Source organism: Ursus americanus, chromosome 15 (assembly GCF_024610735.1).
Source record: "Ursus americanus isolate L20-20 chromosome 15, mUrsAme1.1.p, whole genome shotgun sequence".
In the NCBI taxonomy this organism is placed as follows: domain Eukaryota; kingdom Metazoa; phylum Chordata; class Mammalia; order Carnivora; family Ursidae; genus Ursus; species Ursus americanus.
Window position 1 is genome coordinate 51,315,468 of NC_142141.1, and position 21,164 is coordinate 51,336,631.

Here is a 21,164-nt window from a genome sequence, read left to right on the forward strand (position 1 = left end):
ACAGAAAGTCAGCCATATACAAACATGTGGATGCTGTCAAACATCCATTTGAGACAGAGATTTCTATATAGTAAAAAAAACGAACAAAAATGTAAGCAGCGCTTACCAAGGACCTGGCACTATTAATCCCATTCATCCCCACAGGAACGTGCTGGGGTAGATGCTATCCTCATCCCCATTTTACAGATGAGCTCAAGGGTAAGTAACTCGGCCAGGATACTCAGCAGTTAGAATCAGATCTGCACCTGAAACCCACCAAGTGAAACCCCCCAGTCTGTTATTCACTCCTATACCCCCTGCTTTCATGAGCAAGAGAAATAGATCTTTTCTTTCCACCTAATGATATGGCTTTTTGTAAGGACTTTGAAGTGTTAGATATGGTATGCAAGTTGTACCTTTCTTTAAAACACTTCTGGTCTTATGTCCATGACTTTATATTTTATATTCAGGCAAGTTTTCCTCCTCTGCTATACAAGCACGTGAGCTGAGTATTAGGACAAGTCTTACCATCAGGCAAAGATGACAGTCCTCCCTTCAATAAGGATGTCCACTTCCCAAAAGTCTCTCTCCCACCCACTGATTACACAGAGTCAAACTGCATCCCCAGAAACTGTGTGGAAATGGTCACATATTGACAGTTTAATGTAAATGTGTCTTCAACTTGATTTCTTCCAACCCAGTTATGCTGTAGCCAAGGGCACGGGGGATGATGGGATGCTGTGGCAGCAGCGGTAGGTCATAGGTGGTGTTTCAATCACCACCACCTGGTAAGGGAGGACTTCCCACCCAAGAGTTATGCAGGTGGCCAAACACACGATGCACAACATGGACCAGATGACTGCAACAGCGGTTTCGTAGTCGCACATACACACAGCCTAGGGAAGGAGGACACCGCCCCTGCAGGGTGCGCAGGGGTGGCACTTGGGAGCAGAGTGAAGAAGCAGAGGCTGCAGGAGGCTGGCTTTGTAGTTACAAGGGGGTGAGGCGGCTCTCCCCTCCCAAGAGGATGTGATGAGCTTGTTTGAATAAATCCAAGGACTGGCAGGGAACAGAAGCCTGCCACTCAGAGATAAGCAGAACAAGTGCAGATCTCCATGATAAGGACTGGCTAGGGCGCTCTGCCCAAGAGAGCAGAGAGGGGAGGGAAACGTGCTCTTTGGCCGTTCAAGACACTCCCTGTTTCCCCTAGATGTGGAGGCAACACATAATACTGGGCTTTAATTTTAAGCCTTACACCACAGATGGACAAGTATGGAGGGAAATGGAAGAGAGATGAGATAAAGTGAAGAAGTTAGGGCCTTGAAACTGCAACAGTAGATGATTTGCAGAGTAGGCTGGAGACGGCTCCTAGCAAACACTAGGAAAGACATCTCAAGGGCAGAATCTATACAGAGACGTATCGAATGGTGTGTTTCTTCTTAAGCACTATTTCTGGGTCGAGGAGCAGTAAGTTGATGACAAAGCCAGTTAAAGGAGCGCTTTGATATTATTTAAAAGAGGATGGTGTGCGCCTGGATTCATCTTTCACTTTTCAACTGAGAGCACTGGCAGCTTCGGTACAAAAGAAATGATGTTCAAAATAGCACAACCCCAGGCACGTCCGTTGAGCACAGACACAGCTTATTGTTGATTTGGTTTGGTCATTGTTTTCCATGCAGTGTAAACTCTGCCCTGGAAATTGGCAAGATGGTGTTAGGTGCTTCCGGGAAACAACAGGAATCACATGGTTGTTGCCTCTACAGTGTTCTTCAATCCAGATTAAAGGCAGGTTAAAGATCCCAGCTTAGGTGTTAGATCTTTATTCCATTCTAACTAACACTTACTGATCTTTCTTGAGCCAGTGCACCTCTCATCCCGAGCCAGCGGGAGCCCACACTGCAGTCTAGAATGTAAGTGTCTACTATCTTCTGGTATCTCCTGTTTATGGCAAGTTAGAATGGTTTTCCATCTAGATAGTGAAATAAAGTTTCCTTTTTAAATAACTATGTCTCAGTAGAAATAAATCAGTAAGCTGATTAGAAAAGAACATTAAGTCAACAGGTCCAGGTGTTATATGAATATGCAAAATTATGAAGTTTCTATGTGAGCAACTGAAAGAAAACTTTGATTAGAGACATTTTTAATATATGTACATGTGTGTATGCATACGTATGTATTTGTTACATACATATGCATCCTGATCGGTCTCCAATCTTCTTAAGTCTAACAAAGAGCAGCCTTCTTAAGAGATAAAAAATATCTATAATTTCTATTTTTTATTTTTTGTAGGATTAGCTGTCAATTCACAATGATAGTACCAAGATTAAATCTCTATTTCATAAAAGAATGCGTTTCCCTGAGAATTAACATAGTAGGTGATCAAACATATATACTCTACAGTCATGTCTAGGAATGTAACAGTGTGTGAGGACAGTAAACTTTATTCCTCATGATAACAAGAAAACCGTGGCTCCTGGGTCTGAGGTTCTGTCCAGAGATTAGGCAAAGAAGTCTTCCCCAAAACTTTCTATAACACCTTTGTCTCAAAATTTCAGGACATCGTTCTTCTATTGGGTAAACCATCACCAAATAATTAGAAACTTCAGGATCATCCACCTCCCTGGTACCCACATCTCATCTCAGGACTTTGCCAGGTAGACTCAGATGTATTGTGGTGGAAATATTAGTCTGGAGGAAGTGCGCCCAGAAATAGGCCGGACCCTTAATATGAGGAATGCCTAGATTCTTGCTAAAGATAGAGCCACGTATGGCAACGAAACCTAGTATACAGAGAATTTGGTAAATTTCAACCAGTCTAGACAAGTAGTCCAGTGTTAGGATGTATAGTATGGAATAATGATAACACGATCCTCCGTATAGGTACGAGAGGCAGGAAATCTAGATAGCCAGCAAAATTCAGAGGTTCTACAGACAGCCTCTGTAGAAGCCTATATTTTTAGGAAGCCTATGTTGGCTGCTGGCTGAGATCCCACCACCGGCAATGAGCTTAACACCAGGACTCGGACTGACAAGATCTAGGTGGGGCCTCAATTCTGGAGAAGCGTAGGTTTATGAGGGCATAGGTTCTGGGGTACGCTGCTGATCCTCTACCCTAAGGGGAGTCAAGGGGGGACTGGGCCTCAGAAGCAAGGCCACAGAACTTTTATTAACCTCAATGTTGAGCTAAGGCTTCTTAAGTCCCCTGAGGGGACTGAGGTCAAGAAACAGCCCTCTATACTGGAGGCAAAGATGAATCTTAATGTGGAAGTGAAGCAATATCATTCAGCATATCATGATGTATCATTCAGCATATCATGATGTAAGCCTAGCAATCATTCTGATGTAAACAGCAAAGCACAAAGCCTAGAAATATTTTTTTTTAAGTACCAGACAGGAAGAAATTAGATACATGGCTATGACTTATACTTTCAGAAATAGACCCTCTACAGAATAATATTAATGATTTGAAGTCCCCTAAGACCTTACTACTCAATGTGTGGAGCAAGGGCCAGCAGCATGGACAGCTCTTGGAAGCTTTTTAGAAATGCAACGCCTTTGCCCCAGTCCAGACAGACCCACTGAATCAAAATCTGCAATTTAACAAGAGCTCCAGGTGACTGAGATGCATATTAGGTTTGGGAAATGCCCTGAGATATATACTAGTACATTTCTCTTTTCAGTGTGTCCAATAATGAAAATTGAGAAAATAACATTTCTTAGGTAGAAAATTCTCCATCATAGTTGCTATGGGTTATCTTTAAATATGCTTGTTAACTAGTGAAGGTAAATATGCTAAGACACTTCTTCCTAGCTCTTTCCTCCACCTCTACCATTTCAAAAAGGTGAAAGTTCCCTTATACTCGACAGACCTATTATCAGAAATACAAGCGGGGTGAGGAATGGTGCACACAGCAGGCGTACACGTGTTCCCACATGTTCAGGAAAAGCCCTGGAAGCTCTGGGGAGAAGTGAAGAGCTTAAACACCTATGGTAAATGCATATATGGTTGGGTGTTTTGCTACATAAATCACAAAGATCTTTGATTTTTGACCTTGCCTACTGACTGAGTGCTCAGCTGGGTTATCAGCTTCTTCCTCATTTGATTTGCTAGTTCCCAGTTGGCATGCTCATTTCTGGGCCCTATCAGTTTTCAGGCATCTGTCCCATATACTACTCTGACCTGAGGACCTTGGGCTTCCCAAGTCCTCAGAGATCACACAAGACTCTCTTCTAACTCCTCCATAAACTCAAACCGTCTCAAGGAACAATGCAGAGCCACAGTCTAAGATACAAAAATGGAGGCAAAATTCAAAATACTTTTACGCTGAACTCAACAGAACCATCTGGATCATCAGCAGTATTTTGGCCTCTTCTTGCTTTTGAAAGTTGTGGTGGCTTGTACGCAATCTCTCACAAGTATGAATTTGCTCTTGCTTTAGAGAATAGAGAGAGAGAAAAAATTGTAAGTATTTGATTCGAGCATCAGGAGGACCTCGTATGAGGGAATCTCAACTATGGAATATAGATGGTTGGGGAGCCAACAAAATGGTGGCCTTCAAAAAAAGTAACTAAGATTTCATCAAAGTTATAGACCACTGATAGATGCAGTTATTTCCTTGAAGACCGAGATTATAAGACAACATCAACCAAGCTAAGTAACATGACTAGGCAGAATTTCTCCTTAAAACCAGATGCCAGTTTACATGAAGAAACTACCAATGTGAGTGTTTTGTTAATTAGAAAAATCCATGTACTTTACAGTTTTATACAGATTGTTTTCATTGTATCAAAAATTTGATCACTGAACAAGCTTGAGTGTAATAACAGTATTTTTTAAAGTGCAACATAGGTGAAACGTCTTTTTGTATGATTTGCGAAAACGAAGAAAAGTAAGGATTTTTTTCTAATTACCGGAATGCAATGCAGATATAGGTACGTGTGTAGGCAAAGCATCCTAGTGCATGCTATAACTGATGGAAATTATGAACACATTTTTTTCCCATTAGGAAAAAAAAAATACCATGGCTCAAAAAAAGAAAATCTATAAGAGAATCCTGTGTATTTACGCTGGAAGTTTACCAAATCACCATGCATATCATACAGAGAGACGATAACATTTATGTTACTTTACTATAGGGACTTTGCCAGAATAAACTTACTCTCTAGTTACCTAAGAACTTTAATGGATTGATTATAGACTTGGTATGTAAACTCCTATTTCCTTGTTTTAAAAATGATAAAGCTATTTAATGATTATTAGTTGGTCGTTAGAGACTTAGAGAATTAGGTAAGAAAATACCAGCTCTTCTAATCAGGCTAGAGCAGCCCATTGAACTTCCTATGGGACCTTCAGAAAAAGGCTGAGACTCAGACTTTGAAACAGATGTCAAATTTCTAAGAACTCATGAAGAACTCAACAGTAAATGCTACTTTGTCCAAAGAATATTAAGCAACATAAAGGCCTCGCTTATTGCTTTTGTTTTATCCAAATTTAAATTGAATAACACTATTTTCAGCAAGATCGCTGTAAGGACATCTATTCAATGACTACCCAATCCCACGTGAAGAACATTGGAGATCCACTGGAATCTATTCAGACCTACGAAGCTTAGTGATGCCATTTCATTCAACGTCTCCATAAAACAATAATGCTTGGCTTCAATCTGTGAGTCACAGATGTTTTTCATTTATAATATTTGAATTAGGACAAGCACTCACATTCCTTCTTTTCCAAATATGATTTACATTTTTAATTCATTAATAAGATAATGGATTATGTTGCTACCAAATACAGGATTGGCCATATTAATTGAGAGAGTCAAAAATGGCCAAGCATGACACAGTTCCACTGATTCTAGGATGATCTGCACTAATAATACTGTCCTGCCCGCCCAGTCACCCCACTCTTCCCCAAATAACTATTTCCCCTCTGCCCGACCATTTATCTGAAACTGAACAATTGGGAATCATTTTTACTTAAAATTTTTTATCTCATTTTAAAAGGCAGATAAGTCTGGGAGAGGACATAGAGGTCATATTATATAAATCATTTACATCTCATCAAATATTTTTAAAATACTTACTAAGTGTGAGGCAGCATTCAAAGTATTAGAGATAAGGAAATGAGAAGGAATGTCCCCACCCTCAAATCACTCAGCCTAGTGGGGAAGAATCACATGCCCGTGAGTCAATGTAATGTAGGTTGATGTTGGCTGGGAGGGAGCTGTCTGCTGGTGACAAAGGGACCTCAGGGGTTGTTACATCCGGTCTTCTTGAGTCAGAATGAGGAGACACGTAGACACTGGGTGGTAGGGGGTGGTGAAGGCAAGAAACACACAGAGGCGGGGATTGTGAAGGAAAAGAAGTCCAGGCACATTCAAGGACAGAGCAGCGATAACAGGTGAATTTGAAGAAGTCTAGTAAGGCTGGAGTTAGGAGACATTTGAAGAAACAGGAAGAGACAACACTGCATATTTTCTTTAGTCCCTTGCTAGGTTCCAGGTCCTGTGCTTTAGATCCATTGTGTGATTTGAGCTTGGTTAGGTGGTATTGTTATTGCCATTTTACAGCTAAGGAGGATGAAGCACTAAAAGGTTAAGTAACTTGCCCAAAGTCCCTGAGCTCCTAAAGTCTCAGACAAAGGCTTCAAAGCAGGGAATCTGCCAGCATCTTCTAAATGCAGTTTGTGAGAGAGGGAGAGTCAAGAAGCGTAAAGTCACTGGAAGCCTCCAGAGAGATTTCAGGTGATCGGAACAATGTGCTTGGTCCAGCTGCAAAGCAGGTTCGCCCACCTGGGCTTTATTTGAGGTCCAGCCTGTAAGGTCTACTGAGGCAAAGTAATGGATATCTTAGACAAAATTAGGGACTTCCTCCTTTCTACTCATTCGGGTAGCATCTACTTCCAAGAAGTCACTACCCAGAGCAATTCAGGAGCGGAATTAATCACCTCCCGACCCATTGCTTGGAAGGGCCTCACGCCAGGTCTTATGAAACAAAACCAACGGCCATTAGGGTCAGAACTCACTGGCCTCAAAGGGAACGATAGAACCTAATCTTCATCTCTCATCTGCAGTCATCAGCCGACACCCAACTGTCAGCTATCATGGGCTCCCCCTTGCTGCGTCTCCCTCACTCCCATAATGCATTCTGCTTCCTTGCTCCAGACTTAGCTCGCTTTTCTCCCCACCTCCCAGCCTCTGCCTCGACATGCCCTGGAACCACACCATCATAGCCAGCAAACTCCTTTTTACCCTCAACACTCTTCTTGGAGCACCTTTTCCATGTCTTTGCTTCAACTGAAGCCACTGGGCACGTGACATGGGATACACACAGAATGAATAAAGACCACACCAGACTTAACCTGTAAAATATGATTTTGCTTTAAATGAGAAATTGATCATAAAAATCAGGGTGAGGGGAAGGATGAAATTGCCCCAATCTTCCCTGTCACTCGTTCCAGAAGGAAACGCACGTCACAGTAGCGCATCCAGTTAATGAGCATTTAGGTACTAGGCGCTGTGCTAAACATGACCTTCATTTCTCACCACCAGCCCCTGAGACAGGAACGTTCTCTGCTTCTCAGATGAGCATTCTGAGGCTCCAAAAAGTTAAATCTGTCCCCAAGTCACAGAGCCGCCTACGCCAAGGACTTCATCTGCCATTTACTGAGGCAATTTGTTCTCTCTCCTTGATTCACACCTTAGCTATCTCTGAAATATAATTTGAATATTCTCAGGAAAACATCTTGAATTCTGATGCCCCCCTCAGATGGTTTCCATACATTGTATACGTGTTTTATTATTTTCCTACAAATGAGGCTGTCTTCTCTAGGACAACTTGGGTGTCGATGCCATGGGTATTGCGTTTGTATTTCTAGGGAAACATTAAGAAAAGTCTTCTCATTACATTTTTCCTGTATAATTTAAGTAGACAGTCAGGCCAGAGCTTATGATCCTAGCGTTTTTAAGGCACGGAAACTCTGCTGTGGTTCATGGAGTGGATATCATGAGCTGGTTACTCCTAGGTCGTACTGAAAATATTCACAGCAACTCTACTGTTGTTATTATTCCCTTTTTTTCTAAGGAGGTAAGTGAGCCTCAGGATGTTAAGGAATTTACTTAAGATGAGAGTATAAGCCACAACACCCAGATTTTAACCTGATGTCTTGGCAATCTTGTGGAAGTTACACTATCAAAGTGCATCCCCAAAGAGGGGCTTTACAAAGCTCTTCCTATCCCTCCACCTTCCATAAGAACTACGGAATCAAAGTCACGGCTAGGGGCCTGGAAAGTTTTTATCTCAATGTCCAAGAAGATTTTATGTCACCAGGCTGTTCGGCATCTAGGAACCACTGCCCTGCCTTCTGGGACAGAGCACCTTGTGGGGAGACATTCAAGATGCTCTTCTGATAAGCATCCTACATCAAAAAGTATTTCAAATTACCTTGTATCCTGAAGATATCCTCCTAATCTCCCTGTTTCAGACAAATCGGGGGAGAGAGGTGAGTAAAGGACAGGTAAGTTTCAAGCAAACTTCTAAACAAATAAATAATAAGGGTTATGCAAAGTCAAAAAGAACAGGGCACTTAAAGAGTATTTAAGAACTACACGAGGGGCACCTGGGTGGTGCAGTCGTTAAGCATCTGCCTTCGGCTCAGGGCGTGATCCCGGCGTTATGGGATCGAGCCCCATGTCAGGCTCCTCCGCTATGAGCCTGCTTCTTCCTCTCCCACTCCCCCTGCTTGTGTTCCCTCTCTCGCTGGCTGTCTCTCTCTCTGTCAAATAAATAAATAAAGTCTTTAAAAAAAAAAAAAAAAGAAGAACTACACGTGTCATAGAAGGGGGAGAGGGGCAAAGGCAAGAGAAACAAAAGATAAAATGAATTTATGGGACTTCATCAAAATTAAAAGTTTCTGCACATCCAAGGAAACAGTCAGAAAAACTAAGAGGCAGCCCACGGAATGGGAGAATATATTTGCAAATGACACTACAGATAAAGGACTGGTATCCAAGATCTACAAAGAACTTCTCAAACTCAATACACGAGAAACAAATAAACAAATCAAAAAATGGGCAGAAGATATGAACAGACACTTTTCCAATGAAGACATACAAATGGCTAACAGACACATGAAAAAATGTTCAAAATCATTAGCCATCAAGGAAATTCAAATCAAAACCACACTGAGATACCACCTTACGCCAGTTAGAATGGCAAAAATAGACAAGGCAAGAAACAACAATTGTTGGAGAGGATGTGGAGAAAGGGGATCCCTCCTACATTGTTGGTGGGAATGCAAGTTGGTACAGCCACTCTGGAAAACCGTGTGGAGGTCCCTTAAAAAGTTAAAAATTGAGCTACCCTATGATCCAGCCATTGCACTACTGGGTGTTTACCCCAAAGATACAGACGTAGTGAAGAGAAGGGCCATATGCACCCCAATGTTCATAGCAGCAATGTCCACAATAGCTAAATCGTGGAAGGAGCCGAGATGCCCTGCAACAGATGACTGGATTAAGAAGTTGTGGTCCATATATACAATGGAATATTACTCAGCAATCAGAAAGAACGAGTTCTCAACATTTGCTACAACATGGACGGCACTGGAGGAGATAATGCTAAGTGAAATAAGTCAAGCAGAGAAAGACAACTATCATATGATTTCTCTCATCTATGGAACATAAGAACTAGAATGATCAGTAGGGGAAGAAAGGGATAAAGAAAGGGGGGGTAATCAGAAGGGGGAATGAAACATGAGAGACTATGGACTATGAGAAACAAACTGAGGGCTACAGAGGGGAGGGGGTGGGGGAATGGGATAGACCGGTGATGGGTAGTAAGGAGGGCACATATTGCATGGTGCACTGGGTGTTATACACAACTAATGAATCATCGAGCCTTACATCGAAAACCGGGGATGTACTGTATGGTGACTAACATAATATAATAAAAAATCATTATTAGAAAAAAAAAAAAAAGGGGGGAGAGGGGTAATCTGGGTGAGGGCGAGTAAGAGACACAGGCCTCCAGTTTGGGAATGAATAAGTCACAGGAAGAAAAGGTACAGCAAAGAGAATACAGTCAATGGTGGTGTAAGATCCTTGTACGGTGACAGATGGTGGCTACACTCTTGGTGAGCCCCGCATAGCGTCCAAACTTGTCAAATCACTTCACAGAACACCGGAAACTAACATAACAATGTGTATCAACTATAATTCCACAACAACAACAACAACAACGAAACTACACATTTAAGATGTATGTCATTTATATACTTCTGGCCGGTGTAAGCATTTATGTCAAGGGAGGGAAGTAAGGAAGGAAAGAGGGAGGAAAGGAGGGGGAGGGAAGTGGCGACCTTAACGCTTTAGAATTTAATTAGCTGACAAAAAAAAAAAGAGAGAGAAAACTTGACAGGAAAGACAAAATGCAGAGGAAACAGTAAGGAGGAGAGGAAACAAAAGACAAAAAGTTATAATGAGGTTCTGACTAGCATCAGAAATGTAAGCAGCTCTTTTTTGATGTATTCTAATTAGCTTGTCTCTGAATTGTGTTATTTTGGGTTTTGTTGCTTTTACATGTGTGTTTTATTTTGAAAAGGTAGAATTTGCTCTGAATGTCAAGGCGATTTCAGCCGCTGCAAGAGAAGGCCACTGAATAGGTAGCCAGCAAAATATAGTCTCCATTATACTGGGCCAAAAAAAAAAAAAAAAACCAAGAAAGAAAGAAAAAGAACCCTCTGGGGAATTTGCATACTAGTCAGACTTGGGTGCACGGCAGTGGGTGGTTCCGGCTGAGAGGCAGCTCTATTCTTAGCCTTCTGAGCTGAGACAGGAGGATGAAAACTGGTCACTGCTGCTCTAGGACCTTCCATCAGTTCTCTTAACGGGGTTCACCTGTCAGATCAAATGCCCCAAACCTGCGTAAAAGACCACTGTAATCAGACACGCCATCCCCTTCTTTTCAGGGCAGGTGTCAAAACAGGGCTGTTTCTGTCGGTAAAGTACTGAAATGTGGTCTTTCCTTTGCATTAATGATCGCACTATTTTAGGAGCTGGAAGGTTTGGGGTTTTTTTTTTGTTTTTGTTTTGTGTTTTTCATTTTTCTTCCCCATTCCTTTGTTAACAAAAGTTTATTACAAGCGAATGTATCTTCCTCAAAGGGAAAAAAAAGGTGCGTTTTCCTTTAAGTAACAACGTGACGGGCCTGGCTTTCTGGTTGTGTGTCCCTTAAGTACAATCCAAGCCACATTAAGGATTAATTTATTCTATTATGAGGCAAGTCTTTGGTGCCTCTTCCAAGATATTTTCTACTTCAATACATTCGTAGCTTAAAAAGCCAAAAGATAGTGAGGTTGCCAGGAATGAGCCTTTCTTACTTGTGATTGGAACTCAGTCTTAAATATATATATTTTTTAATTTATCAGAATATATAATGTAAGTTTTAAGAAATAGATTTCTTTTAAAGTTTTAGTGTACGTTTCTACACCCACGGCTTCAGGGAAGCCTATAGCCTACCAGGCTTTGCTTTCATTACCTGAAACTCTGCCTCAGAATTAGGAAATAGATGTAAAATCGTATTTAAGATGAGAAGTCCCCCAAACAGCATTTTTCTTGAGGGCCCCTCTACTCCTACTCTCTTAAATCTTGGGCTATCTAAGCAAAAACATATGTGAAGAAAACAAACATGACACTCCCTAACTGATTCTAAATCCGTGCACATTGCTTCATCGTTTTGCCATTTGACAATTTAACACATTGGCCTGAGGGAGCTAAAACAAAAGAAATGGATATATTATATGAGGCCAATTAATTTATAAATGAGTGATTTTAATAGTGAACTTTCTGGACTCAGAGAGAAACTCAGGAGAAACATAAAACCACCCTCAAAGGAAAAAAAAAAAAAATGAAGAACACATGTTATATTTGGACCTGAAAAAATATGAAGGTCAAAGGTACATGAGCTAGAGATATATGATATTATCTGATTTTTCGTTTCAGTGTATACAGTTACACTATGAGTTTTCTTAAAGATCACAGTTCTTTTCCAAGAAGATATTCTCTTTTTACTTAAGTCTGTATGTGGATAGAAGAACACAGTTTCAGAAAGAAAATTGCTCTTAATAAAATGAAGACTGAGAACGACTCAGAGAAATGTTCCAAAACAGTGGTTTCTGGGACGTCGAGATTTCATACATTAATAAAATCTTTATATCATTAAAAAGGCATGAAACAGGGGGGCCTAGGTGGCTCAGTCGGTTAAGTGTCTGCTTTCGGCTCAGGTCATGAGCCCAGGGTCCTGGGATGAGCCCCACTTTTGGGCTCCCTGCTCCGCGGGAGCCTGCTTCTCCCTGTCCCTCTGCCACTCCCCCTGCTTGTGCTCTCTCACACACTTGCAAATAAATAAAATCTTAAAAAAAAAAAAAAAAAGGCACAAAACATATAGGCTCAAGATAAGGTATAGTTTTTTTTTTTTAAACCAAAGACATATATCTTCATGAAAAACTCCCTACATTGCCCTTTTCACTTTTCCAGGAGCAGAGAGGGTAAAAAAAAAAGTAATAATAACAATAAAATAAAATAATAAAAAATAAATTAAAAATTAAATTTAATTTTAAAAATAAAATAATAGCAGTCCCTGAACTAAATGTTTAAAATATTTACTACTTGGCAGACCAAAAGCAGTTGTCAGCTAAGACGAGGCAAGTCTTGCCCCCTTTTATGAGGATCCACGTAAAAGCTCATCTGATTAATCTCACAACTGTCAGTGATAGTGTTATTTGGCATATTCTTAACATTACCTTCCGAGCATCCAATTTTCAATAGTGAGGAAATTAGTTAAAAATAACAATAAAAAGAATGAGAATTAATCTCATCGCTTTTGAGACAAGATGATCACCAAAATAGTAAATTTCATAAACAGTAGGTTCTTCCTCATAAATGAAACTTGACTGAAACCAGCCGTGTCACATAGTCTTCTATCTGTAAAGGAGCAGCCTAGGATGGGAGTCCCGACCCCAGTTCCTGGCAGCGGACATTGATCTGTTGTGTATGTTTCAATGAAGGTAGTGTGTTTCAGTACATCATGGTGTTTCATTGAGTGAAAATTAAGGATTCAGGATGCCTTATGAAAACAAACTGGATGTAGCTGCTGGCACTTACCAATTTACCCAACTCGGGCAGCTAAAGAATGTCTAGATCTTGTCAGCACCAGAATTGGCCACCAATTCTCTACTGTACACTCAACTTTGGGTCTTGACCCCACTGAAAGACTCTCCAAGTGTGGTGAACTGTGTTCCTGGATCGTGGCCTGTGTGACCTCAACGGACAGGGCCAGACTGCAGATGGTCTCCTAGGTTGAGGCCAGGGAGGGCTACCCTGGGCTGCCTGTGCACCCCAGCTCTTGGGATTTGGGTCCATTTCCATCATGCAGAGGCAGTGTCAGCCATCAGACAGGAACTTCAAGGTGGAGGGACAAAGCTGGTAACCCCAGACAAGTTCATTTTGATTCCTGTGCTTCCTCCTACAGTATGCACATTAGGTCCCCAACAAGTACTAGACCCTGGAACCCTCCATTCTTCATAGATGCTGTGCTCGTGTGAGTTAGCGGTCAAATAGGTGGTGAGTTCCGAACAGTGCTGCCTTGCCTGTTAAGCACAACCTGTGTATTGCATTCTCTTCAGTTTAGATTGTTCGAGAGGTGCATACAATCTAGGTTAATCCAAAATTAGCATGGATTGCCCAATTGTTCCCTTCCTGGCTGAGCCAATTACTCCCACACGTACAACCTTTTCTGCTGAAGCTACATCTTAAGTTTTCTTAAGCATGGTAAAATTGAATGTCATGAACCACAGTTAGGTTAAAAGTCTGATTTAAATATTTTGGTGACAAAATTTATGACTGTCTTTAATTGCTTGCACACTATTCGAACAGTTAGAAAAGAGAAAAAAATGCATAGTTGGCTCAGATTTTAATTCCCCTAGATGCTACCCAATACATCTAAGTGTAAGTCAATGGAGAAAACAATGTCTCTTTAATTTATTCCTGAACAGTGATTTATAGTAACAAATACTAATCCAGGAGGCTGATTTGATTGGTTTTTTAAGATTTTAGATTTAAGTAATCTCTACACCCAGTGTGGGGCTTGAACTCACAACCCTGAGGTCGAGAGAGTTGCATGCTCTTCTGAGTCAGCCAGGCATCCCTGATTTGATTGTTCTAATCACCAAAAAACCTAGTGAATTTTTTTAACTAAAAGAAGGGGATGAAAAGACAGTGAATGTATAACGTATTACTTCCACCAATCACATTTATCTGTAAGAAATGCACGGCATTTAATATTAGTAACCATATAAATGTCCTCCATGGTTCCCTGAATCTGTTCATTCCCCACCACCACCCGCAACCTGCCCCCAGGTTGTTTTATTATCTGCCAGGACACATTGTGAACAACCTGGACATTCCTCCACCATTTTCCTTACCTAAAACAGGTGCTTGGTGGTTAAGGTGTTTACATATTTCTTGTATGCTGTGCTTTCAAGCATTAAGAATTCAAATTCATTTCACTATAGAAGCAAGATCCAAAAGCGCTAAAAGGCGATGGACTGAAACCCAACAGGTATAATATCTGCCCAATACTCAGTTTCACCGTTTCTTCTTCCAGCATTACCCACTGGCAACATCTTAGGTGTGGTAGACACTACACTGACCACCACCCAGAGGGTAACCGGAGACAAGTTCTTCAACCCATAGGAACATGACCAGGTTCATTTGCATCCACTGTATCCCTAATCTCTCTTTGGGAATTAATTCCAGAGTACCGACCCCTCACAGTTCTACAGAAAATTTTCTATGTTAGAGTGTGAAACTGTATTTGTTACTGATTAATTACCACCTAATCCCACTCTCCTGCAAAATCTTGTCATTTAGCTGATTCGATCATGAGAAAACGTTTTGTGTCTAGGGTTGAGTTCCTTGTTAAGGGCTTTACATTTGAGATTTAGTTTCTAGAAATGCAATTGGAAAAGATCCAAATAACTAAGAGATCCAAGAGACAATTTCTTTTATGTTACAGATCGATGTGCACACTCAGTAAAAGCCACTGCTTATGCGGGTTCTCCCAGCTCTTCCCCATCTACAGAATACACGGAATTTGAGAGCGCTCTGGGGGAGAAACCAAGGAATGGAGGTGAAGTCACATCTGTTGGTGAGTATCTATCCGTCCTATAAAATTATCACCAGGCATATACACAAACTACTGAATATTTCCAAAGTGAAAGAGGTCTTTCCTTAGAGATCATAAAGTCTTCAGCAGGGAGGCTGGGAGGTTAAGTGACTTAAAAGCCATACGAGTCATTAGTGGCAAAACCAGGACAGGAATCCAGTCACCATGAAGTCCAGTTTCGGGCTTGTTCTCACAGTGCTGTCCTCACTGCCTCCTCATAGCCCTTGGGTTCCCTTTCCAGGCTTTGCATGAGTATGATGAACAAAGGGATAAAACAATATGATCATCAGTGGTCTCACAACGCACATACATAGGACATTTCTACAAGATCCTCTAATTCTCTTTCCCAGCCTTCAAGATCAACTCCACGTACTTCCTCTTGTTTTATTCAAAATATTTGTTCTAGGTAAGTTAGTAACACCCATTTTTAGAGGGTGCATATCCATAGCCACAGTCGGTTTTCGGCTTGGCCTCTCCAAGATAATGGACTGACACTGATCCACCAGCTAATTGTTTAAAACAGATAATGTTCGCAAAAATGTGAGCACACTGCTTTACACTTCGATCCAATTATTACCAGGAACGTGTCCAACAGAGCATTCTGTTCTCTGTCGAGGGAATTACCAAGGAGGAAGGGGTGGTAAAAGAAAACCAAGAGTCTTCATGACTTCTTTTTAATTGTTTAACTTTATTACTGTTGCACCATTTATACAATTACATATAATTTCAATGCATCCATTGTACATTTTTTTTGTTTTTTATTTTTTTATTTTTTCCATTTTCCAATGAGTGGTGTGTTGGTGTCTGTGACACAGAATGGAAGAGAAACCGGAACTGCAATGAACGCAGACTTTTTTTTTTTTTTTTTCATTTCCACTGACCAATAAACAGAACTACAGGTGCACCCAACCACGGACATGCATTAACTCGTCATGAGAAATCTAGGGAGGCTAAGTAGGATGAGAGAATGTTTGTTACTCCCAAAAATACCTGGGGAGGAAGAATGGAGTATTGGCATCGAGATACACGTGGACAGGCTAAGTGGGCTGTCTGAAAGTTGGCATTCATCCACAACATTAAAAAAATATCAAAATAAGAAAAGCTGTAAATTAAAAAGAAAACACAGAAAATACTGCTCTCATAAAGATCTGATTGCCTTGGCATAGGCCCCGCGGGCAGAATCACACGCATCACTCCCAACCCCCTTGCAGAAGACAAGATACTCGGATCTTAGCGGCGGAGTGCATGTTGACGGCAGCTCAGGTACAAAAGATGTACTGTACTTTCAGACATTGATCTTTAAAATCCAGGACTGATTCGTAAAGTTGACTGAAGGTATATTAGATATTTCCCCACAAAAATACTATTTGGATTCTCCCCACCCCCTCCCTCCCTCGATGGGACAACATCCTTTTTTATTTTTTTATTTTTTATTTTTTCCTTGGGCAATACATATCATTACTTCCAATTTGAAACGAGTTAGTAGAGGAGAGAGAGAGACAGAGAGAGAGAGAGACACAGAGAGAGAGACAGGCGGTGTAAGCGGGACTCGGGTTCCAGAGGCTGTCCGTGTTACTCTTTGACCGCTACGGTTTGCTCGGCGCTGGCCGCGGGCGCCTCGGCAGCGTCGTCTGCGGGGGCTGCGGGGGCCGGGGCCTTGGCCGTGGAACTGGGTGCTTCCGTGGCTGCCGGGCTCTCCTTGGACGATGGGGCAGCCTCGGTGCTGCTGGGTTTTGAGTCTGAAGCCGGGGCCCCGTCGCTTTTCGTCTCCTGCGCGGCAGGAGCTGCGGGAGCCTCAGTCTTTGTGGGTTCCCCGGCCTCCGGGCCCTTGTCATCCGCCTTGGCCTCCGCGGGCGCCTCGGGCTCCGCAGCCTGGGGGGCGTCGCCGGCCGCCGGCTCGGGCTCGGCCTTCGGGGGCTCGGCCTTGCCCTCGGCCGCCCCCTCCGTCTGCTCGGGCTCCGCCTTCGGGGCGTCTTCCTTGGCCGCCGCCGTGTCTTTGTCGCCTTCCTTGTCTTCGGGCTTGCCGGCCGCCGCGTCGGGGCCATCCTTGTCGGGCTTCTCCTCCTTGCCCTCCTTCACCTCGGTGGTCTCGGCGGCCGCCTGGGCCTCGTTCTCCTTCGGGGTTCCTTCCTCTTCGGTCCCGGCTCCTTCGGCCTTCTTGTCTTTGTCCTTGGCCTTCTCATCATTCACATTGTACCCCTTCTTCTTCTTGCTCAGCTTGCCTCCCATCTTGGAGTTCTGTAACAGAGCACAACGGGACACAACACAAAAAGGAGTTACTTGTGGCTCCGGGAGGGAATGTCTGTGCCCCCCCCCCCCATTCACAAGCTGAAATCCTACCCCCCCAAGGTGATGGCATTAGGGGGTGGGGCCTCCGGAAGGTGGTGGGGCCTCTGGAAGGCGATGAGGCCAGGAAGGTGGCGCCGTCATGGATGGTACTAGAAGGGACCCCGCGTCGTTCCGGCGCTCGTCCCCAGGTGAGGCGCAGGCAGAAGACCGCCCACCACCTGTCCCCAGACACCTCGTCTGCCGGCACCTTCACCTGGGACTTCCCAGCCTGCAGAACTGTGAGAAAGAAACTTCTATTTATAAAGCCACTCCGTCTATGGTAGCTTGTTTTCGCAGCCAGAATGGACGGCCACGCTTCTAAGTATGAAAACTAAAAGAGGCTCCCGTTTACAAAGTGGAGTTCAGCATGCTACCGAAGGGGACGCTTTAAAATGGTTACCAAGCTAAAGCTGGGGTTACCTGTATTCTGCCATAATCAAAAAAATTCTTAAAAAGTGCCTCATAAAAAATAAAGAGCTCAATTATACAGTGTCTAGCTGCAGCAAGGTGCAGAAACAATACTGAGATCAAAGAATCAATGATTAAATACTAAGCTTGTCAGTGGTAAAGAGAAGTGGAGCAGTAGTTGTTTCTTATGTGCTTTCTGATGAACAGCTCAGACACGAAGTAGTGAGCACTCGTGTACAAAATGGCAGAGGCAGCCATTTTAGATCTGTAGTAGAGCTAGTAAAAGGCTTTGCTATCTTAAAACACTTTCCAGAGAAATGGCACAGCTGTTGATAAGTACAAATCACAGATTTCTAGAAAATAATCTCAAACTACAAACTCCTTTGACACTCCATTATTCACATATCTTCAAAGACCAAAGGCAAGCCGTATCTGACCCATCTCCCTATTAAGCAGGACCAGTTAAAGGAAAACTATCACCCAAGAAATGAAAAGCATAGATAACGTCTCTAGTTACACTTAGCTTGTTATGTCAGAGTTGTATTTATTGCTTTTTGAGATGTTTTTGGCTTCAATACTCTATAGCAATATAAAAATGTCCCTCATGATCGATTACTGATTAGAATTCATACTGATTCAAGGTCATTAACAGACTTTTTTTTACTCCAGGTGAAGTCCCCAACTTCTTAGAGGCCTTTGATTCTATCATCAGAAACTACAGTTGTATTTAAATCTTTAATTTTTCTCCTCTGGTACAAAAATGAATCCTAATAAATAAATAAGTATAAAATTATAAATAATAAATTCAGTCTAGAACCACTGCCAGAACTATAGTATTTTTATTTTCAAGTGCATGTTGATGCCATCATATATCAGTGGGAACCCATCGACACTATTGCTCTTTAGAGGAAAATCGGTCGCTTTACCCTGATAAAGCATGGAAGGGATCCAATGCCAATATTCTTCAGTCCCCACAACTAAGAAAAGTCCAGTAGAAAGCGAACCTTGCCCTGGGCCCCAGTGGAGGTTAAGTACTGGTGAAGGATGACTCTTGGGTTGAGTTATAAAGTTCTTGTTGACCAGTCACCTTTTTTTTTTTTTTTTTTTTTGGTCATCCATTTACAACAGACAATTTTATTCCTTACACTTCTTGGAACCATAATTCTTGAGAGTGAAATTATCTACATGTATCTTATTGAAAAGCTGGGTGTTAGGTAGGAGAGCGCTATTCTTCAGTCAAAATTTGTCTCTATCTGCTACTAATTTCCACCCTGCATGTGAATTTCCTGTCTGGAATGCCTTTAATGCTGGAGGAGGACAAAAGCAGTAAGCTGAAAGATGACTAAAATAACGTTCCTAGGCTGAAGGAAGGCCTTTATTATGTTCTGAAAGAATTTATCTGACATATCTCCTTTAAAAAAAAAGAATGGTTTTTGGTCATAAACCACCTCAGACACCCAATGGGTTCTATCTGACTTAATTTTTGGTTATTTCTCCCTCAGAAGTGGGGGCAAATATATGGCAAAATACAATTAAATACATTTTAATCTCGTAAGCAATCACAAAGCAACAGATGAAAATATAAAGAAATAAATTGGACCAGTGTTTTAAATACAGTTTATAACTGAGTTCTTAATTAGCCAGTGTGCAGGAATGTCAAAATAATTTCAGCTCTGATATTTCGAGATATATTTCGGTACATCAGGTTAGAGCTAAGAGACAGAAAATCTGACAGCTCTGCTCTTTGTATATTTCTCCAATTCTATAATAGAAACCCATACACCAACTTAGAAATTACAGAAGACAAAGTGTAAATGCAGTGTGCATTCTGAACATAGGAGTGCCTTTCTGACATGCACAGGATGAAATTCTATATAGCTATCCCCAGAGGCTTAAAGTCATGTTGGTTTACAAACCTAAAATCTGTGTTACTAAAACTGGTTTTCTGAAACACAGGGCCACTTTCTATTCTTTAAGCCCAGCTGCGATTCATTTCTGGGTAGGAAATGAATATACGTCATCAAGTTGTAAGTAAGAAAGTCTCTATCTCTATCTGTTTTTCAAACACAAAGTTAATAACTACCCCCTGCTTTTTGCTAATTTTCTTGTGTAAATTATGGTACGGTATCCGAGGAAGGCTTATAGAATCCACTAGAACTCTGGAAAAGCAGGGTAGTCTGGTTTTTCCCAAGATAATATGAGTGAAAACCTTGCGTACGTGCAGGGGTAAATTAAAATTACAACTTAACATCTATTAATGGTTTCCTGAGTGTTAAGCACACTCCTAATCCTCAACACATTACTAAATTATTTTTTTTCAATTATCTCAACAGTACCATAAGGTAGTAACTATACCATTAGCATCCTCCCTTTACCCATATGCAATTTCTAATTATCTGAGTTCATGGGGCAATACGATAAGCAAAAGGCCAAATCCAACAAAATTTAGTAAGGCCAGAAGGCACCATCCAGGAGGTCAAAGGGAACATCATGAACAAGCTGGTAAACGGACAGAGCTCATCACAGGAATGTTACTCAGCCTGGGTCACAAGGTTGGTGCAGACAGATGTGGGGTGACTCAGAACTCGAGATGTTGTCAAGATAATGATGAAATTCACAGCTTCAGGTACTCTCTGCCCCTAAACTTTTCATGGCCCCATTTGTCAGTGGAGCTTTTATCAGTATCCTTAAGAAATAAGGACAGCGATGGGCATATATTTTAATCATTCCTCTCATATCTACTACTTCTCATTTTGAAAGAAATTAGTTGGTGTAGAAAGTTTTAAGTTGAAACATCTAGGTTAAAAAAAAAAAAACAGTTAAAAAAAAACCCAACCACCCAGCAACAAATAATCCACCTTGGAAGTCACTTAACCCTAAATCTGAGCTACAGGGAAGGCTAAGACTACCTTTGCATTTCTGCGTATCTGGGACACGCACTAGCCATTACAAGCGCAGACCCACACCGATGGACTGAAGTAAGCTCCATGTGTTGATACAATAACCAAACACTTAAGTTGATCTCTTAGTTAAAACATGTCAAAGAAAAGCAAACTCCAGAGCTGTCCTTTAAAATTACAATAGAATTTGATGTCACAAGAGCCAAACTATAGACTTATGGCTTCATATTGGCATAGAAAGTAACAGTCAACAACAAGAGAGAGAGAACTTCACTGGTGTAATCTGCAGAATTCTGGACAAGAATTATTTCATGTAGTGTTTGCATG

General features: G+C 41.7%; 1 protein-coding gene across 2 annotated transcripts in view; it reads right to left on the reverse strand.

The window, feature by feature from the left end:
* Positions 1 to 15,869: 15,869 nt before the first annotated feature.
* The window catches only part of BASP1 (brain abundant membrane attached signal protein 1), a 54,452-nt gene continuing 49,157 nt past the window's right edge, over positions 15,870 to 21,164 (reverse strand). For both annotated transcript variants that reach the window (XM_045787169.2, XM_045787168.2), the window contains exon 2: positions 15,870 to 17,439. In XM_045787169.2, coding sequence (XP_045643125.1) covers positions 16,774 to 17,430 — 657 coding nt within the window. In that variant the 5' untranslated portion in view covers positions 17,431 to 17,439 and the 3' untranslated portion in view covers positions 15,870 to 16,773. The remainder of the gene's footprint in view (positions 17,440 to 21,164) is intronic.